This window comes from Schistocerca cancellata, chromosome 6 (genome assembly GCF_023864275.1).
Source record: "Schistocerca cancellata isolate TAMUIC-IGC-003103 chromosome 6, iqSchCanc2.1, whole genome shotgun sequence".
Lineage (NCBI taxonomy): Eukaryota > Metazoa > Arthropoda > Insecta > Orthoptera > Acrididae > Schistocerca > Schistocerca cancellata.
In genome coordinates, this window is record NC_064631.1 from 421,360,083 (window position 1) to 421,381,102 (window position 21,020).

At 41.7% G+C, this 21,020-nt stretch overlaps 1 protein-coding gene across 1 annotated transcript in view; it reads right to left on the reverse strand.

Moving 5' to 3' along the window:
- The window catches only part of LOC126088359 (integrin alpha-IIb-like), a 269,521-nt gene that overhangs the window by 204,788 nt on the left and 43,713 nt on the right, over positions 1-21,020 (reverse strand). Inside the window, exon 6 of the mRNA XM_049906497.1 lies at positions 7,415-7,559. Coding sequence (XP_049762454.1) covers positions 7,415-7,559 — 145 coding nt within the window. The remainder of the gene's footprint in view (positions 1-7,414; positions 7,560-21,020) is intronic.

The following is a 21,020-nucleotide window of genomic DNA, read 5'->3' on the forward strand; positions in this document are numbered from 1 at the left end:
TGCTGCTGACGGCGGGAAATTTATGAAAAACACTTTTGTCGGGTTTTCTTAGGAATCGCCCATGAACTAAATGGTGCCTCCAAAAGCCCCGTAAGGCTTGCTGTAGACCACATCTACGCAAAAAAGAACAAATCAATTTGCTCCATTTGCCTAAGCTGGAGGAAGTGTCTAATATTCAAACTTTGACCCTCTACTGTAGGAAGGTTACAGTAAGACGATCATTCCACTGGATATACAAATGTCCCTAGCCGAATGGCTATCCAAAACACTTTAACGTACCTTTCCATCAACAACAGAACCCAAAGTAAGAAACCCGGAACAATCCTGTTTTTATGCGAAGTGTTTTGTAGCATGTTGGTAACACATCCTATCTTTCTTTAACAATAAAACTCTGCTGTTATCAAATATAATCTTTTAGCTGAGGAATAAAGTTCCGAATGGATATATCACAAACAGAACAGTTTATGAAATTTGTGATACAACACACATAAGTCAACGCTTTCAGTATTCAAAGATCTATGGCAAATATCCAATCTACTCTTTCTACCCCAAGTTTATTTGATTTTATAATCTGATATAACACGGCATAAACTTTAAAATACAATATAAGATTTCTTGTACTGTCTGTTTCTTTCCACTCGAATCGGTTCAGACATTTAATTAATCAAATGTCTAAATATGATTCAAGTGTTAGTTTTTGTTTTCTTTTTTGAAAGTACGTCTACTGATGGTAAAAAAATTCGATGATTTTTTTTATTGGGCGAAAAGCAGCTCTCTCAGTTTTGATGAGACTGAAGGAAATCAGTAGTACTGCAAAAGAATATTAGTTTTAAAAGAAGGAGAAGAAAGAAAACGATATCTCTCAGGAGGCATTGCCACATTTAGAAATGAAACCTTGGTTTTAACGACGTTTGATGAGATTCTTCTCTATGCGGAACCCATTTCATTTCCAAGGAGATGTAGATGATTGATTTGTTGGAGTTAGAGGAGAAAAATATGAGTGACCACCACATTACGACACCCCTCGATTTCGAATACAGACTGCCTCAGTATTTGATAGTGATCCACCTGACCGACAAAGAACTTGTGCTCGACGATCTGATTGAAAGACTTGAAGAGAAATAATCCCTGTATTATTATCGTATTCCATCGTGTTATTCATTTTCATCTATACACACTCACAGAAACATAGACACACTCCATCTTGTAAAAGCGCAGCTCAGTGATCTGATGTTCCCCGCTTGAATACCTGGTTATGTAGTAGAAGCACGGCGAAAGTCTGAAAAGAGCTGCTCGTACTGTGATAAAAGCTGAAAAACGTCGATAATCCGCTAATGCAATCATAATTCGAGAGTGCTGTAAAAAAACGGCCTGCGGTGTCTGTTCGAGAACACCGTGTAGGACGTTGTTTAGGTGTCTCGAAATGAAATTCCTCCATCCCTGTACAAATATTTCATATGGTACTTGTTGTTGACAGTACTGACTCGTTCAGAACAAACTTGTACAGAAGAGTGTACTCTGTTAACGACGTTTAACTTTGAATAGGCTACCAGCAGAGCTGAAAATCTATCTGATAAACTCCAAGTCTTCAGACGTAAGCAGTGGCAGTGACACACTCCTTCTATCCTGTGTAGGAACTCTTCACAGTAGCTACGAACTTTCCTCTGTAATCTTTTTGATTGTTCACAACAGGTTAAATATGAACATGGGAATTACAGCCTTTCAGCGCCATTCACACCAACAAAAGCCGTTTCTATCGCTTTACCTTTGCTGATTCCATGTATACTTCTGCTCATTACAAATTTTATAATTCCCCGCAAGTCGCCTTCAAATTCATAGAGCACATTCGGAAATCATCCATCAGGAAAATTCCATCGCGGTCCAACCTGGTCGCTCTCACGCATCTGCCAGCACACATCTCCTCCTCTACTCCATCCATTGCCCAAGCTTTCTCAAGATAGCGTCTTGTTCCTGATACAAAAATTCGTTCAGAAATTGGTCATTCTTATCAGCTGTAGTTCAACCTTTCCTCTCCTCTCCGTAAATCTACTCGCAGCTACTTCATGTCCCATTCCACACCTCTAACTCGCACTCAACAACTAAAAGCCTTTCCAACGATACTAAAAAACGCCCAACAGGCTCCTGCTGGGTGTAGTCTTATTTTAACCACGGTCAAAAACTTTCTGATCGAAGGCCTTACAGTCCAGAATCGGTGTGCCACTCTGGGATAATCGCCGTGAGCATTGATGCAATCATCCTACCGACGCACCAGCTTCAAAACATCCGTTTGATAAAACACCGTGTCCTGCTGTGTGAAGAAATCCTTATCCAGCTGCTGCACATTCTCGTCCAACAAACTTTGGTGGAATTAAAAGCAAGGGTGGTAACATTAAGAGTGCAACGGGAATTCCATTGTTAAATGCAGAGGAGAGAGTGGATATGTGGAAAGACTGTATTGAAGGCCTCTATGAGGGGGAAGATTTGTCTGATGTGGTAGAAAAAGCAACATGAGTCGATGTAGAAGAGATAGGTGATCCAGTATTAGAATTAGAATTTAAGAGAGCTTTGGACGAACTGAGATCAAATAAGGCAGAAGGGACTGATAACATTCCATTAGAAATTCTACGTTGCATATACGTTGCAGCGACGCCCTCAAATGGAAACTTTTTGATAAGCCCCTTACATTTTTCTTTCCAGTGATTAATAAGTGGGTACACATCTCTTCGCTTACACTTACTAGGAGCAGCAACTAATCATTCATCTGCAGTGCACAGCCAGCCCCTCATGAACATCACCATATTCATCAACAGATTTTACATACTTTAACTCTTTCTTTATAACATCATTCAATTTCCTAAAATAGTCTGGTGTGTTTTAAAAATTGTGTAGACCCAAAGGTGCCTTTGTGGAAGCTGACTTCCGGCCCCACAGTGGGACCGAGCAAATGAACTAAAGATGGGTTCTAAGCAACCCAGAATTGACCAGACCAGCAATTAAATGGCTCAAGCTTTGGCTTTTGCGTTATATATGTGATATTTCGCGCTTGTTAACAAATGAACTCTTTCAGACTTTATAAATGCTGACTATACGCATGGACATCCCCAAACGGACTGTAGAGAAATCGAATTGAGGGCTTATCCCGAAAATAAGATTTTAAAAGCTACGTCCGGACAGCAAAAGCATTACAGGTTGGAGACTGCAACTGAGACCATCAATTACTAGTAGCCAAGGTTCAGATGAAGTTGAATAACTTAAAAACAGCATACAAGCCGCTAAGTACAAGACTGAAAACATAGTGTGAACCAAAAGACGTTTAACATTTGAAAATTTAATTACTTCACGGAATAATGTAGGTAAAGATGTAAAAGCTGACACATATGCTTGAAACGACACGGGATTTTATTGAAAACAAAAGAAAAGTACACAAAATGACAAACACATGGCACCTCGTATGATACAAAGCAATAATTAATATAACAATTAATTCTTAGGAAAGACGATGTTCTGTATAACAAATACTCAACATGTCGGACCGTCACTCTTCAACAATGCCTGTAGTCAAGGGACAATGTTGTGAACAGCACAGTAGAGCTTATCAGTAGGTATGGTGAGAAATTGCCGCCGGATGTTGTCTTTTAGCATCCCTTATTAGGTCGGGCTGTCGCGGTAGACTTGCGAATTCAGGTAACCCCACAGTCAATAATCACACGGTTTGAGGTCTAGAGACATGCGAGGCCAAGAATAACGGAAGTGGTGGCTCAGCATGCGATCGTCACCAAAACGATGTAGACAAGAGATATTTCACATGGTTAACAATATAGGGTGGAGCGCCATCTGCATAAAAGTCATACCTTCCAGGTGTTTATCAGCCAGGTCGGGGATGACGCGATTCTGTAACAATTGGTGTACCTCGCACAAGTCACGCTGACAGTTTGAAAGGCGGCACGCCACATTTTCTCGAAGAAAAAGGGACCAATCACGACTGACGTAACAGATCCACACCACATCGTGACATTCCCATAATGCAGTGGGGTTTCCACGACAATTCTAGGATTTTCGGTAGTCAAAATTCTGCAGTTGTGGGAGTTGACAGATCCTCAGAATGTAAAATGGACTTCATTGGTCCAGCACCACCTGTTGGCCGGCTTTTGCCCTCGATTTTAGTTCCGATTTTTGCCCTCGGTTTTAGTTTCAATAAAACCCCATGTCAATGCAGGCACGTGTGTCAGTTTTTACTGCTCTACCTGCATTATTCCGTGAATTAGTGAGTTTTCAAATTATAATGGACTATTGGGTCACCCTGTATTTTAGAAGTCTCGCGGTTAAGGCGCTCAGTCCGGAACCGCGCGACTGCTACGGTCGCAGATTCGAATCCTGCCTCGGACATGGATGTGTGTGATGTCCTTAGTTTAGTTAGGTTTAAGTAGTTCTAAGTTCTAGGGGACTGATGACCACAGATGTTAAGTCTCATAGTGCTCAGAGCCATTTTTTTGTATTTTAGAAAATTACGCTGTAGAGAAAACGGACAGGTACTTGCTTATGTCGACAGTGATGTAAACGAGCTATGGGAAAACATTAAAACAACAAATAAAACATCAGCTGACATAATCATTCGTGCAGACGAAAAGCGAATCGGAACACCATGTCTGTCAGAAAAGTCACTTAAGCGGGAAAGAAGATGCAAGAGGGGTTCGCAGTGCGATAACAAGGCAAAATGACGAATTCTAAAACCAAGCTAGAAAGACAAATAGAAATATCCCTCAAAAATGTGCAATAACAGAAAAACTATAAAAATGGATAAGAAGAGACGTGGTCAAAGAGATCAAATGCCTAAGCAAAACATTCCAGTTTGCTATGCGCCTGGTAGACGGGAACAACAGTGAGACGCCAGTTGAAAGGAATGATGTTCTTAGATGATGGGTAGAGCTTGCGGAAAACTTATACAAAATAATAAATGTATGAAAGACAATCACGAGACAATGTGATATAGCAGGAACCCCAAGTATAAAAGAGGAGGTTAGACGTGCCCTAAAAGAAATTGCAGGAAGAAGAACTCTAGGGTTTTATGGCCTCCAAACAAAGATTATAAAAAATGCCGAAAATGAAGCAACTGAACAATTGTGCCAAAAATTGGTCTACCTGTATCTGGCATACAGAATGGAAAAAAAAACTATTTACCCTGAAGAAAGGGAAGCCAGAAAAGTGCGAAAATTACAGAACAATGTCTTTTACATCAACTGCTAACAAGATTTTCTTGAAAATCATCCAGAACCGACTAAAACCATATATGGACCGAGAATTGTCAAGGTAACAAGCAGGGTTCAGAAAGAATAGAATTACCAGTGACCCAATGAAAAATGTGTGATGAATCATGGAAAAAGCTAGATAATATAAAAGACTTTCGTGCTTCAAAGACCTCAGCAAAGCATTTTACTGTGTAAGTTATTCTAAACTCAGGCAAGTACTGGGATTCTCTAGATATCAGAGCACCTTACACAACTAATCATAAACCCATACAATAACCAAGAAGCAACAGCAAAAATATAGCAGGAGTATACAGAAGATTTCGAGATAGGGATAGAAGCCAGACAGGGATGCAATCTGTCCCCGTTTCCTTCCAGTATGTGTGGTGAATGCGTAATGAGAACTGCAGATCTAACAGATATGGAAACTGGAATTAAGATTCGAGTGAGTTTAATCAATAATCTAAGATTTACAGATGACACAACACTTATAGCAAAATGGCTCTAAGCACTATGGGACTCAACACCTGAGGTCATCAGCCCCCTAGACGTAGAACTACTTAAACCTAACTAACCTAAGGACATCACACACATCCATGCCCCAGGCAGGATTCGAACCTGCGACCGCAGTAGCAGCGCGGTTCTGGACTGAAGTGCCTAGAACCACTCGGCCATAGCGGCCGGCCAACACTTATAGCAGGCAGTGAAAAAGACATTAAGGGTGTTTTCCGGTCTCGGAGCCTTATTTTATGCTCATATTCATCTTTTTTTCTGGAAAAGAATATTTTTTCATCCAAACCATTACTAACAAACGCAAGTACATATCTTAAATAATATGTAAACAATTTTTGGCCTGTAAATTGATGAACCTATGCAGCAAAAAGTTCCGGCCAAAATACCTCTGCGCGGATTGCGCAGCTAAACGGTTCGCACGATTGAGGGCGAACTACAGGTCTGCAAACACCCTTAAACATAAACACAATAAAGTGTCGTCATGACCGCTTCTTTCATGACACTTTTTTTGAAAGCATATATTTGAGACATTTTGTGGGCAAGTACACCTATATCGATATGTTGTTTATGTTGTTCGACCTAGAACGCTATAATAACTTCACAGAGGAGGAGATATCGATCCGAGTCGCATTCAGTCTAAATATTAAGAGGGCATGTGCAAGCTTCCATTGAAACATGATTTTCAGATATAAAGAATAATTTTCCGACAAAATCCCTTCGATCACATGTACTTAAGACTATAATGAGTCAAAATGAAAAAAAAAGTTCTGAAAACTCGTGAACGGGAAACTCCCTTAAATATGTTCGAAAAACGTGAAAATAGAGTGAAAAATTTAACCTGGGGCTAAATTGAGGACATAAAAATTCTGAGAACATGAATGAAGATCTTGTGGTGATGGATGGAGAAATCATTAATGGCGTCGAAAAATATAGATGTATATTGAATCTATAATAGCAAAAAGCAACTGCAGCACTGAGGAAATAATGAGAAGTCTGCAGCCTGGAAAGGGCGCTACGATTAAATTACGCAAGTTGCTAGTGGAAAGGAAACTGCAACTACTGATAAAAATAAAGATCACAAACTTTCAGCTCCCGCATAGTTCTGTACGGATATGAGTCGCAGAGACTGGAAAAAGTGAATCAGAAAAAAATCGATTGTTTTTAGTGTGGATTTGGAAAAGGGTCCTGAGGATCACAAGAACTGAAAAAAGTAAAAAATAAGTCCTGGCAAATTAAACCAAAAACATCACTGGGGACCAATGAAATTAAGGTACTTTGGGCATAACGTGAGGGCAAAAGATTCACTAGAAAAAACTGTAACGCTTGAAAGAAGTCAAGGATGTAGAGGAAACCCAAGGAGAAGATGGGTAGAGGTCATCAGAGAAAGCACAAGAATGATCCTGGGTGGACTGAAGGCCGAAGCGACGTCCAGAAGTGCTTGGGAGTTCAAAAAATGTTCAAATGTGTGTGAAATCCTATGGGACTTAACTGCTAAGGTCATCAGTCCCTCAGCTTACACACTACTTAACCTAAATTATCATAAGGATAAACACATACACACATGCCCGAGGGAGGACTCGAACCTCCGCCGCGACCAGCCGCACAGTTGGATCATAAAAACGTATGTATAGTAGTATGCGATACAGGGAGTGACTCACGGCTGCCAGGAGGCGTCCACGGTGAGGCGCAGATCGGATTCGCAGCGTGCCTCGTTCCGGCAGCCCGTGTTGAACGGGATGAGCACCGAGCCGCCCACGCTGCGCTGCGGGTCCGCCACTGGGCAGTCGCCGCAGAACACGCCGTCTGCAACAGCGCGAGGCTTCCTGCAGTCCTCATACGTCGGAATCATTCTACAGCAGCCGGCAGAGACGCAAGCAGCAACGGGGAAGCAACCGATTTTGTGACAGAGTTTATTTTCTCGAGTTTCTGCGTGTTAATTCAATGTTCAATAGACACAGTTCTCGCGTTTTCGTTTGGTCGGAAAGTAAACCGATTTTATGACGTATTACAAGTTTCTAATCACGAGCGATTTATTTAGGGTCTCCAGTGTGCTTTGGTAGTTTAGTTTCTCTATCTCTGCACATTAACGTAATTTATCAGACTCACTTCTTGCGTTTTCGTCAGTGCCTACAGTAGAGTTTCACAGCACGTGTCGGTAGTTCTTTGTTTGTGTGCTGTAGTTTTCCACGTTCTTTAGTATTGATAGTGACTGTGTGTCTGCTGCGTTGCAGATGCTCTCGGCTCCAGGCTGCGATGGCATCGGTTACGCTGCTTGACGCTGCAGTGGATAGGTATCACGGTCATAACCCGGCCGTGTGCATCCAACAGACGTCCAGCACAACCCACGACTCCGTCGATCGGTCTGCACATTTGGCCACGTGCAATAGCTCCACACTTAACAAGCATATACAAAAATGTTCAAATGTGTGTGAAATCTTATGAGACTTAACTGCTAAGGTCATCAGTCCCTAAGCTTACACGCTAATTAACCTAAATTCTCCTAAGGACAAACACACCCACCCAAGCCCGAGGGAGGACTGGAACCTCCGCCGGGACCAGCCACATAGTTCATGACTGCAGCGCCTGAGACCGCTCGGCTAATCCCGCGCGCCAAGCATATACAACCACTCGCTCGAAGAAATATGTCTACCCAACGACTGGAAAGTTAAACAGGTCACGCCAACATTGAAGAAAGGCAACAGGAGTAATCTACTAAATTATAGGCCCTTATCATTAACGGCGATATGCAGCAGGATTTTGCAACACATGTTGCGTTCGAACACTAAGAATTATCTCGAAGAGAACCGTCTATGGACACACAGTAAACACGGACTTAGAAAACATCGTTCTTGTGAAACATAACTAGCTTTTCTTCACACGAAGTTTTTAATGCTATTGACAAGGGCTTTCAAATTGATTCAGTATTTCTAGATTTCCAGAAGGCTTTTGACACTGTACTTCACAAGCGGCTTGTAATTAAATTGCATGCTTATGGAATATCGTCTTTTAGGTGACTGGATACATGATTTTCTGTCAAGGAGATCACTGTTGGTAGTAACTGACGGAAACTCATCGGCTAAAAAAAAAGCTATTTCTGGCGCTGCCCAAGGAACTGTTACAGGCTCTCTGCTATTCTTTAACTGTACGACTTAGGACCAATCCGAGCAGTCGTATTAGGTTGTCTACAGATTATACTGTCGTTTACCGTCCAGTAAAGTCATAAAAAGGTCAAAACAAGTTGCAAAACGATATAGAAAAGGTACCTTTATGGTGCGAAAATTGGAAATTGTCCCTAAACAACGGTAAGTGTGACGCCATCCACATGAGTGCCGAAAGAAATCGGTTAAATTTCAGTTCCATGATAAATAAATCAAATCCAAAGGCCATAAATTCAACTTCATGCCTAGGAATTACAATTACTAGCATTTTAAATTCGAAAGAAACATAGAAAATTTTGTGGGGCAGACGAGCCAGAGACTGCGTTTTATTGGCAGAACATTATAAGATGCGATAGATCTGCAAGAAAGACTGGCTACACTACGCTTATCTGCCCTCTTTTGGAGTACTGCTGCGCGGTGTGGAATTCTTACCAGAAAGGATTAACGGAGTACATCGAGAAAGTTCAAAGTAGAGCAGCACGTTTTGTACTATCGAGAAATAGGAGAGAGATTATCATGAACATGGTATAGGATTTGGGGTGGACGTAATTAAAACAAAGACGTTTCTCTTCGTGCCGGGATTTGCTCCCGAAATTTCAGCCACCAGCTTCCTCATCCGAATGCGAAAACATCTTGTTAACGCCAACCTACATAGGAAGAAACGATCGTCACAATAAAATAACGGAAATTGGAGCTCGCACGAAAAGATATAAATGTTCGTTTCTTCAGCGTGCTGCTCGAGAGTGGAATAATAGAGGTTTATTGTGAAGGTGGTTCGATGAGCCCTTTGCCAGGACTGGATTCACAGAGTATCCACGTAGATGTAGATGGAGATGGAGATGTAGACATAAAACTCGTCCGTATGGCGTGCTACAGCCGTGTATAACAGTTCCACAGAAATACACTCCTGCTACTAAAAATCGTAGCACGAACAAGGAATCAAACACATTTGTTTTGCAGATGTATGCAAGTGTTATACCCTTTGCAGATAGGCAGTGTAAAACATTTGAAGTGAGCAAGAGCATCGGGCAAAAAATGATGCCCCGATCAAAATAACAAAGTGGCTGAGGGTCGAGCGTGAGAGGGGGAGAACGTTGGCGGTCCACGTTTGCCTGCGTACACAATATCGCTGCGGCAGCAACAGCTGCGTTTTCCATCTGCATCTACATCTATACATGCCACAAGTACTTACACTGTACCGGTTATTAGGGCTCCTTCTTTCCGTTCCATTCACTGATGAAGCGTAGGAAGAACGATTGTTAAATTATCGCCGTATGAGCTGTAATTAATCTAATCTTGTTTTCACGGTTCCTATGGGGCAACACGTAGATGTTTATAGTTCATTCCTAGCCATCATTTAAAGCCGGTATTTGAAAATTTGTAAGGAGGATTTCTCATGTACTCTGCATCTATCTTCAAGTGTCTGCCAGTTTAGTTTTTTTAGCATCTTTGTGACATTCTCCCACGGGCCGAAACAAACCTGTGACCATTCGTGTTGCCCTTCTCTCTAGCGTTCAGCATCCCGTATTAGCTCTGTTTAGTACGTGTCCCATGCACATGAGCAATTTTCTGCCGGTATGTATAAGTGATCTGTAAGCAATTTTCTTTATAAACTGATTGCATTTCCCTAGCATTCTACCAATAAACCGCAGTCTTCCATCTGCTTTACCTTCGCTGAACCTACGTGATCATTCGATTTCATATCCCTACAGATCTAGCAGGCACGATTCTAATTGTGAATAAGGAATAGTTACTAACCGTAAAATTGTTCTTTTACGACATTTTAGAAATCAAACAAACCTCTGTGCTAGAATGAAGCATGCGTCGAGTCAGATGAACCCGCCGAGACTGGTCAAACACAACTAGTATATCATGCGGGATAGAATGTTAAATAAATAATCAAATTGAACGTAACATACCTTAATAAAGTCGTACTAGCTGGCCAGAATGGTACAAAGGTAAGACCATACTCATAAAGAAGTGTACACATCTGAATAGAATACAAAAAGATGCTGCCGGAACGTTACGGCAGGAGCGTCAAGTGGGTACACAGGCGAGCAATGGAATGAGGCTTTTACAGTGACTACAAAGAACACACGCAGTGACACTCAAAGCACTTATATGGCAGTCAGCATATTTAGTGCTTACAAAAACATCTAGAATTTCAGAATCACTGTAATGAAATTAAGAGGTTACAGTTAATCAGAACATAGTCGCACGTGAAAAGAAACTGTAAATTACCCTAAATAGATACATCAATAGCACAAGCTGTAACTAAGTAAAACCATAAGATAACCACCAAATATGGGCCATTTGAACCATCTATTATGTCAATAAAGTTCTCGAGATAGTATTTATGATTAAAATCTGTATCCATTTAAAATTTCAAAAAATGGCTCTAAGCATTGTGGGACTTAACTTCTGAGGTCATCAGTCCCCTAGATTTAGAACTACTTAAGCCTAATTAACCTAAGGACATCACACACATCCATGATCAAGGCAGGATTCGAATCTGCGACCGTAGCAGCCGCGTGGTTCCGGACTGAAGCGCCTAGAACCGCTCGAGCACAGCGGCCGGCTTTAAAATTTCGTGTGGATATTTGCTTGTATGAATATAAATTTTCAGTTGTTCGAGAATGTTCATAATAAGTCCTTTCGGTATTTTCTTTAATATTTCTAACGCTATTTCTATTTTCTCGGCTTTGTGGTGTTGAGTTTCTAGATGTAAACAGAAGCTCCACGGATTACTATCACCGTTTTTAGTGTGTTCTTTAAATTTGTTATTAAAATTTCGTTCTGTTTGGCCAACATAGAAATTGTTGCAATCGTCACGTGTAGGTTGTTCTATGTCTTGTTTAAGTTTCTCCTGTAAGATTCATGTCATCACGTATTGTGGTGGGTTCAGTTTTGTGTGTTTGTCGTATTAATTTATCAGTCTATCTGGATCAAATTCATTTTTGTAGGCTATGTGACAGTGTCTTTTCATTTCTTTTTGTGTAACTGGTTTTTCTAGAGATAAACTGATTGTTCTGTTATTTATGGAGTGGAAGGAGGCCCGTTTTTGTGTTTTAGGGTTGCAAGAGTTGGCATTTATTATCTGTGATGGTAGGTTTTCTGTGTATGTCAAATGCGTGGCGGTTGCTGTCTTTGCTAATTTTCAGGTCAAGACAGTTTCTTGAATTGTCTATTTCCAATTCCATAGTAAATTTGATATTGGGATGGAGTTTGTTCAGTGCCTGATCGATGGCATTGATGTCCTTATTGTTCCCATCAACCAGCATTAACTTGTCATCTACGTATCTATAACAGTAGATGATGTTATTAAGCATTGGTCACTGTGAGTTGAAAACTTTTTCTTCTAATGTGTTGAGCAATTATCTGCAGTTGTACCAGCTACACAATTTCCCATACCCTCTCTATCTACTTGGGTGTAGGTTTTTCGATTGAATTTGAAAAAAAAATTGTGATTAACTCGTTTTAAGTAGATCTATGGTTTCATAAGTTCCTGCAATAGACGTCTGCAATAAACTCTTTCCTATGCTGTAATAGAATGTATTTTATAATTTCTATTGTTTCCTGTACTGGTATGTTGGTATATAGGGTTTGAATGTCAAAAAGAGACAAATTTGCCATTAGGTGGAATCTGTATGTCTTTTATTGCTTTTCTAAAGTACGTGAAATTTTTGTGGCATAGTTCTTGTTGTAAGTGTACATCTCAGTTAGCAGTTTGTTCAATTTTTTACTTATCAAATTTATAGAGGACTGGTGTAATTCACAAACGACCGAATCGGAGTCGATATTTTATGTACCTTTGGTTGAACATGTAACGCTGGTGTGCGTGAATTCATAATAATACATGATTTCTTTTCGTATTCCGTACATTGCAATTGTAATACTTTTCTTTAGTTGTGCTTTCTGTTTGTTTGCTGTGTTATTTGGCTGTTCTGTGATGTTAGTTTCGAAAAATGTCATAACTTTATTTATGTAGTCATTTCCTTTGTTCGATTTACTGCAATTGCATTGTTTGCGTGTAATTTTTGATTTATGGCTTTGAGATTAATGTGTTCTAACTTTTGTTTCTTATGTGTTTTCGCTTTATGTAATTCATTTTCCACAATTTCTGCTACATGATGACATACATCTTACCAGAGAAACCTTAAAAAAAATGGAACAACCTACCTACCCACAGTTTACCTAGGATGAAAATCAAATACGGTAAATACACTGTTTAAATCGGCACCCATACAACCGGCTTTCTGTACAAATAACACGCTTATAAGGAAATTACGTTGAAGCACAAGAGATATGCCACTTATGGAATCTACAACTCTCACAATTTCTATATTGGCCAAACCGGACGAAATTTTAATACCAGATTTAAAGAACACACTAGAAACAGTGACAGTAATCCGTCAAGCTTCTATTTACATCTGAAAACTCAACACCATAAAGCTGGGAAAATCGAAACTGCGTTAGAGACATTACGCAAAATACTAAAAGCACTTATTATGAACATTCTCGAAGAACTGGAAATTTACATTCATACAAGGGAATATCCACACGAAATTTTAAATTTACACACAGATTTTAAACATAAATACTATCTCGAAAACGTTATTGACATAACAGAAGAAGAAAATATATAGTCTTACGGTAAACGAAATTGACACAGACCATAGATAAAATTCAGAGCAAACTAAGAACAACATAATGAAACATCATCTCTGGTAAGCTGTATATACTTTGTTAACATATAGCAAAGAACTGTTAAAACTGAACTGTCAAAATATCTTGCAAAAACGTATTTTTACGTTTTGTAAGTACAAAAAGTAATGTTTTAACCAAGACATGACAAAAGAGATTTACTATAAATGCAGTATGGTCGCCACTTCCAACTAGACTTAAGTACCAATGCAATTTTAAACACAACAGACACGATTTACGTAGAGATAACCTTACCAATGTTATTTTCACTGATCACTTGAGAATAGTAATAAGGTGAGACATGCCTGTTCTAATGGTTCAAATGGCTCTGAGCACTATGGGACTTAATATCTGAGATCATCAGTCCCCTAGAACTTAGAACTACTTAAACCTAACTAACCTAAGGACATCACACACACCCATGCCCCAGGCAGGATTCGAACCTGAGACCGTAGCGGTCACGCGGTACCAGACTGAAGCGCCTAGAACCGCACGGCTGCACCGGCTGGCGACATGCCTGTCACGTAAAATGTTTAAAGAAATATATTACGTTCTTGCAGCTAGTTTTGGAGCACTCGTTTTCATTATGTCTCATACTGAAGTATACTAAGCTACGGGCTCAACGGAACGGAAGAGTTTCTTTGGTTTTGTGACAGATGCTTCAATAATATTCTACTATGTTAGTCGTTAAAGGCTTTACGCATTGCCCTCTTGACTGCCAAACGTGTTTCATTCAACAGTTCGCAATCTCTAGCCCTTTGCCTTGTTATACATTTATTATGCAGTGGTCTTCGTTTCTTTAGAAGTTTTTTTACAGTGACTGCATACCATGCGCGGTATGGGCCGCTATCCCGTCGGCCGAGTGTCCTACAGCCGCCACCGCGGTATGAGGGCGCTTTCACGAACGATTACATCGCTGCCGATGATGTGCAAGCATCCCCTCTCCGGAGCTCCAGGGGTGGGTCTAATTAAGTTCAGACATCTACGCACAGATCCCATATTTTGTTGTTTGCCATTTCATAACATTTACAGTCTTTCATAGTCGTCAGGGCTCGTCATTTATGGAAGAGTCGTAGTATCGAAGGCTGACTGAATTGTAAACCTTTGTATCTCTCTATATTTCAACATTCAAATCAACTGTCAGCAACTGACGCTGCAACTAAAGCAAACAGACATACGTATTACTTTTGCTGTTTGATATTAGATGTAGAATAAATTGATAGCCGAATTTTCCATCCACGAACCACATTTGTTCCTCGCTCCTGTATCCACTAAACAACCACAAAGCGTCCAAAGGAAGTTACAACATATTGGCGACGAGGAATGGGATTAGTGGAATAAGGAGCTTTGAACACCAGACTAGGACAGTTTTTTCTTTCCATTGAATTCTTTTGTGTGAGTATGTGTGTGTGTGTGTGTTCACACGTATATTAAGTGGACATAAGTTGAAATATTTAAGATGAGATATTAAAGGAATCATGGCAAACAAGGGCGAGAAACATTTAAGTGCTGAGCAGTGTCTAACATCTTTTGTTGAGTTTCAGAGTCAACATATATCAAAACTGCTGTCAGCTGCTTCTTGCCTCGTACAAGCACATGTGGACCAGCAGCAAAAGGCGCCATAAGCTAAAGGCGGAGTTCGGCTACCGCCTCTGCTCTTCTGACAGATCTTTGAGAAAAGGAAACATGATAAGAGTACATAGCACAGCTGCATCAACACTCTGACGCCTACAAAATCGAGGTGAATCATGTCATGCATTTTTCTTTTCCTGTATAGGAGCGTACACGTACCTGCTATTAGTAAAATTATTTCCCCTCGGTGAGTCTCAAACCTAGCCCAACGATATCACAATTGAAAGACTGGACGACTTTTTTGAGAGTCAAATACATGTTGTCGCTGCACTGTGTAGTTTTTCCACACGCACAACGTCGTAGTGATCAATCCCACAAAGAATGGATTGGGGAATTGCAGGGCATGACTATAATCCAATTATGTCTGTGGTGCAATTATCAGGATGAATTGCTTCGCGATGCTATTATTCTGAATCTGTCAAACCAGAGATTGATGGCCGATATTCTAAAGCATCGCAAGCCTAGTCTCAGTGAACTAAGTTATAAATGCACGCGGAGTTCTAGACTTAGCGGGGCAAGATTTCTTCCTACCAGTTATCGCTTCACTTGAGACAAACAACCCATGCCCCAGCCCCAGCCATGGCCCCAGCACTCGCAAATCAGCGCCGCGTAAACAAGGCCGGACACACGACTACACACAGCGTTTACCGCGCCGGTGCAACGCTAATTCCACTCGCTCAGCTCCGCACAAAGCGAAGTCGTGTGTGAAATGCTATGTCACCCGTTACCTCAAGGCAAGCTGAATGCAATTTTTGTCATCGAACGAGACATACAAAAACCGGTCTACCTGCAAAAGACTAGAAGGCCCTTCTCTGTTTCACGCGGGAATAATGCAAAGTAACGCAAAGCAGGAAACGATGAAAATAAATTTCATTTCATGTTCAGATTCTGCCTCATCCTGCCCAAAGCTCCGACAAGCGAAGATATGGAAAACGCACACAAACGCGTTCAGATCAAATACCACACACTTCAAACAGGCTCTCCCAGTCTCGAAATTTACGAAAGTCCTCTAGCGTGCATATGGAAAAGGAGAACAGTTTTTCGCAGCACGAAATGGACCACAGTTATCCGAGAAAACGCCGAAAACTGTGGATTACATTGCAAATTTGTAACCAGTCAGTGCCTTTTCAGTCAGATACCGGAGCTTCTGTCACGTTGCTTACCCTAGATACATGCGAAAATATCGGCCAACCACATTTGCAAACATTAAATCTGCATCTCATCGCTTACAACGGCGCAACAACTTCAGCATTCCACAGGACTAAAGAAGTATCTGTCACTGTAGTTCTCTCACACACGAGTCCAAATATTTTCAGCATGGGTGCGTTTAATTCCTTCGAATTAGACACACAGGAAATTGTGTATGCCAAAAATTTCCCATGCCACAATTCAACAATCTGTGATAAGTATCAACAGTTGTTCGACGGTACTCTGGGATGTGCAAAAGAATTTCACGCTCACATTACGCTGAAAGCTAATGCGCAGCCCAAATGCATTACACAACGACGTCGGTAAGAAATTCAGCGACTGGAATTTGTTGGTCTCTTAAATCCTATTTCGGCAAGTCAGTGGGCAACAGCCTTTGTCATCATTCGTAAACCAAATGGGAAGATTCGTCTTAGTAAGGATTTCAAACGCACGGAAAATTCAGACAGTTATTGATTCCCACCCGCTCCCTCATATTGAGAAAAATTTAGATCGCTTAGCGGGAGGACAGTTCTTCTCAAAAATTGATTTTGCAGACGCCTATCTTAATTTACCATTGGGCGCCGAGACAAAGAGAATTATTGCTGTGAACACTCATATTGGCTTGTTTGAATATCAACGCCTATCTTTCGAATGTGCTTTCGCGTCTGCGTTGATTCAAAAATTTCTCGAACAAGTAACGTCCAGGGTGCCTTCTTGTTTTAATTACCTTGAGAACATGATCGTCTCCAGACAAATATTGGAACAACACCTTCATATTCCGGACTGCCTTTTTCAAATTCTCAGTGAGGCGGGCCTCCAGTGTAATTTTCAGAAATGTTTTTCCACACAAGGACTGAATACTTACGTAGGACATATCATCAACACCATTGGCGCTCGTCCTTCGAAAAAACATTTGCAAGGAATTCAGAAATAGTCATCTCGTAAGAATTTACGTGAACTGAAAGCTGTCCTCGGAACATTGACTTTTCACATGAAATTCAGTCCTAACGTGGCGTAAATTGCCACGCCTGTGAACCGCCTCAGACGTCATAATGTTCCGTTCCGTTGGACAAAAGACTGTGATAAAGCTTTTCAAAGACTGAAAAATGTACTGCTTCATCAACATTGCTTTATGCACTACGATCCGCTCAGACCACTTGTGCTTGCTGTAAATGCCTCGTCCCATGACACTGGGGCGGTTTTATCCCACAAAATTGGGAACACAGAACGCCCCAACGCATTTGCTTCCAAAACTTCGAACAGAGCTCAGATTAATTATAGTTAGCTGGAGAAGGAAGCCCTCACTATAGTATATATGGTGTCACAAAATGTAGCCATTACTTGTATGGCAGAAAATTTTTCCTGATCACGGACGATAAGCCATTGCCCGCATTGTTTCACCAGTCGAAACAAGTTCCCGACAGCACTGCGAAAAAGCTTCAGTGCTGGTCACTATTATTGTCAAATTACCAGTATGAAAATGTGTACCGCCCGACAGCTCAAAACCGTTTATTTGTCGGCACATTTTCAGCATTTGACGCATCGGAAGCTTCTCGTTTACATATTGATTCTTCTGATTCGCAAGTGCTGGATTCTTTTCTAATTGATTCACTGTGGGTCGCACAAACCATGGAGCATGACCAGTCACTGCTGTTGTTGTGGTCTTCAGTCCTGAGACTGGTTTGATGCAGCTCTCCATGCTACTCTATCCTGTGCAAGCTGCTTCATCTCCCAGTACCTACTGCAACTTACATCCTTCTGAATCTGCTTAGTGTATTCATCTCTTGGTCTCCCCCTACGATTTTTACCCTCCACGCTGCCCTCCAATACTAAATTGGTGATCCCTTGATGCCTCAGAACATGTCCTACCAACCGATCCCTTCTTCTGGTCAAGTTGTGCCACAAACTTCTCTTCTCACCAATCCTATTCAATACTTCCTCATTAGTTATGTGATCTACCCATCTAATCTTCAGCATTCTTCTGTAGCACCACATTTCGAAAGCTTCTATTCTCTTCTTGTCCAAACTATTTACCGTCCATGTTTCACTTCCATACATGGCTACACTCCATACAAATACTTTCAGAAATGACTTCCTGACACTTAAATCTATACTCGATGTTAACAAATTTCTCTTCTTCAGAAACGCTTTCCTTCCCATTGCCAGTCTACATTTTATATCCTCTCTACTTCGACCATCATCAGTTATTTTGCTCCCCAAATAGCAAAACTCCTTTACTACTTTAAGTGTCTCATTTCCTAATCTAATACACTCAACGTCACCCGACGTAATTCGACTACATTCCATTATCCTCGTTTGACCAGTCACTAAGATTAACTAAAAAGTTACACTCGAAGAGGTCGACTGTGCTCTCAAAAATATATTCACGATCCCTTAGTGCAAAGGAAGTTCGTGCAACGCAGAGGTTTCCCTCTTGTGAATTGTCTAATTCTGCTTCACACACCTAACTAACAGACAAGAGTGTTAACCACGCCTCGTTGCAACAGCAAGTGTTAAGTCTTCTACTCAGAAGTCACTGGGTTCGCACCAATCGGCTGGCGCGTCATCATTGTACATGGAGTGGTTTAGTTAAGCAAATACGACTTGTGACGGCACATTGTCGCACTGCTACCTTTTGGCAAACACATTGGTTGATTATGGTCAATGCTACAGCAAATACCCTTTTGTTATAGTAATGCATTGCACGAATACCGCCAGCACCATCAAGGCGCTTGCTTATGTATTTTCTCTCGAAGGCTTGCCACAAACAACTGTTCTTGACATTTGACTTCCTCTTTCTTAAAAGGAATTTTCACAAATTTGCAATCAAAATAGAATACAGCATGTCAGGTCAGCACCTTACATCTACATCTACATACATCTACATACATAGTCCGCAATCCACCATACGGTGCGTGGCGGAGGGTACCTCGTACCACAACTAGCGTGTTCTCTCCTTGTTCCACTCCCAAACAGCACGAGGGAAAAATGATTGCCAATATGCCTCTGTATGAGCCGTAATCTCTCTTATCTTATCTTTGTGGCCTTTCCGCGAAATGTAAGTTCGGGGCAGTAAAATTGTACTGCAGTCAGGCTCAAATGCTGGTTCTCTGAATTTCCTCAGTAGCGATTCACGAAAAGAACGCCTCCTTTCCTCTAGAGACTCCCACCCGAGTTCCTGAAGCATTTCCGTAACACTCGCGTGATGATCAAACCTACCAGTAACAAATCTAGCAGCCCGCCTCTGAATTGCTTCTATGTCCTCCCTCAATCCGACCTGATAGGGATCCCAAAGGCTCGAGCAGTCTAACGGCAAGGCCGAACGTTTCGTTCGAACATTCAAGACGCCGAAGTCAAAACTTTGAGCTTCACATTCGTGTGATGATGCCTTGCTCATATTTTTGATTTCATATCGTACTTTGCCTGCACCTGACATTTCGCCAGCATGAGGACATCAGAGCTTGCTGCATTTGCTGCGTCCTTACCGATCTGCTCCAACTTCAGAATTAAAAAAAAAAAAGTTCAAATGGCTCTGAACACTATGGGACTTAACATCTGAGGTCATCAGTCCCCTAGAACTTAGAACTACTTAAATCTAACTAACCTAAGGACATCACACACATCCATGCCCTAGGCAGGATTCGAACCAGCGACCGTAACGGTCGCACGGTTCCAGACTGAAGCGCCTAGAACCGCTCCGCCACCCCGGCCGGCCAACTTCATAATTCCCCACAAAGTTTCACTCGAACGTCAGAGTTCAATATCGAGTGTACAACAAGCCACAGTTGTGAGAACCTGGCATTCTCATATCAGCTGGCAGTGTGCAGCGTACCACTTACGGCTGTGCAGGCACGTACCAGCGCCACCAAAGTCATGTACGGCTCAGTGAATTCAGTAATCCTGCCGCAGTTGAAACTGTTTCAGCTTTCTTCACTTCACAGCGTCAGGCCGCCGTGACGCAGCCTCCTACGCAGCATACCGAGCGGTGGCTCCACCCGCGACCGTCTCGCCGACGGAGGTCGACGCCTGACCCACCTGCGACGCCATTGCCATCAACACCGCAGGGCGCCTCTCCTTGGTCATCGAAGCTGTCACCTCGGCTAGTCTTCGTGGACGGGAACCTCTGCAGCATCCTCAATTCTCTTACGTGTCCCCTCGGATGCGACCTGCGCCTGTTTCTCTGGGGCAGTTTCCCTGGCGCTTGCAAGACTCAATGTCGGGACGCGGGATGGTCTGTTATGCCGCCACTCAAGCAAACAGTCTAATCAATGTCCACGACACAGAGATGGGTGGGAAGAGATGCGGTATCGTCCGGCAATCGGTCGGCTGCACTTAGAACATGTGCGCCACTAGTAACGCCGCCGTGTTTCCTATAGCGGTATGGAGGCGCTGCCACAAATGCTCACGGCGCTGACAATGATATGCAAGCATCCCCTCTCCGGAGCTCCAGCAGCGACGGTTCTACTTAAGTGTAAACATCGACTTCTTTTTTTTATTTATTTATTTATTTATTTATTTTTTTGAGGGCTTTGGGGGTGGTGGGTCATCAGTCTTCTCACTGGTTTGATGCGACCCGCCACGA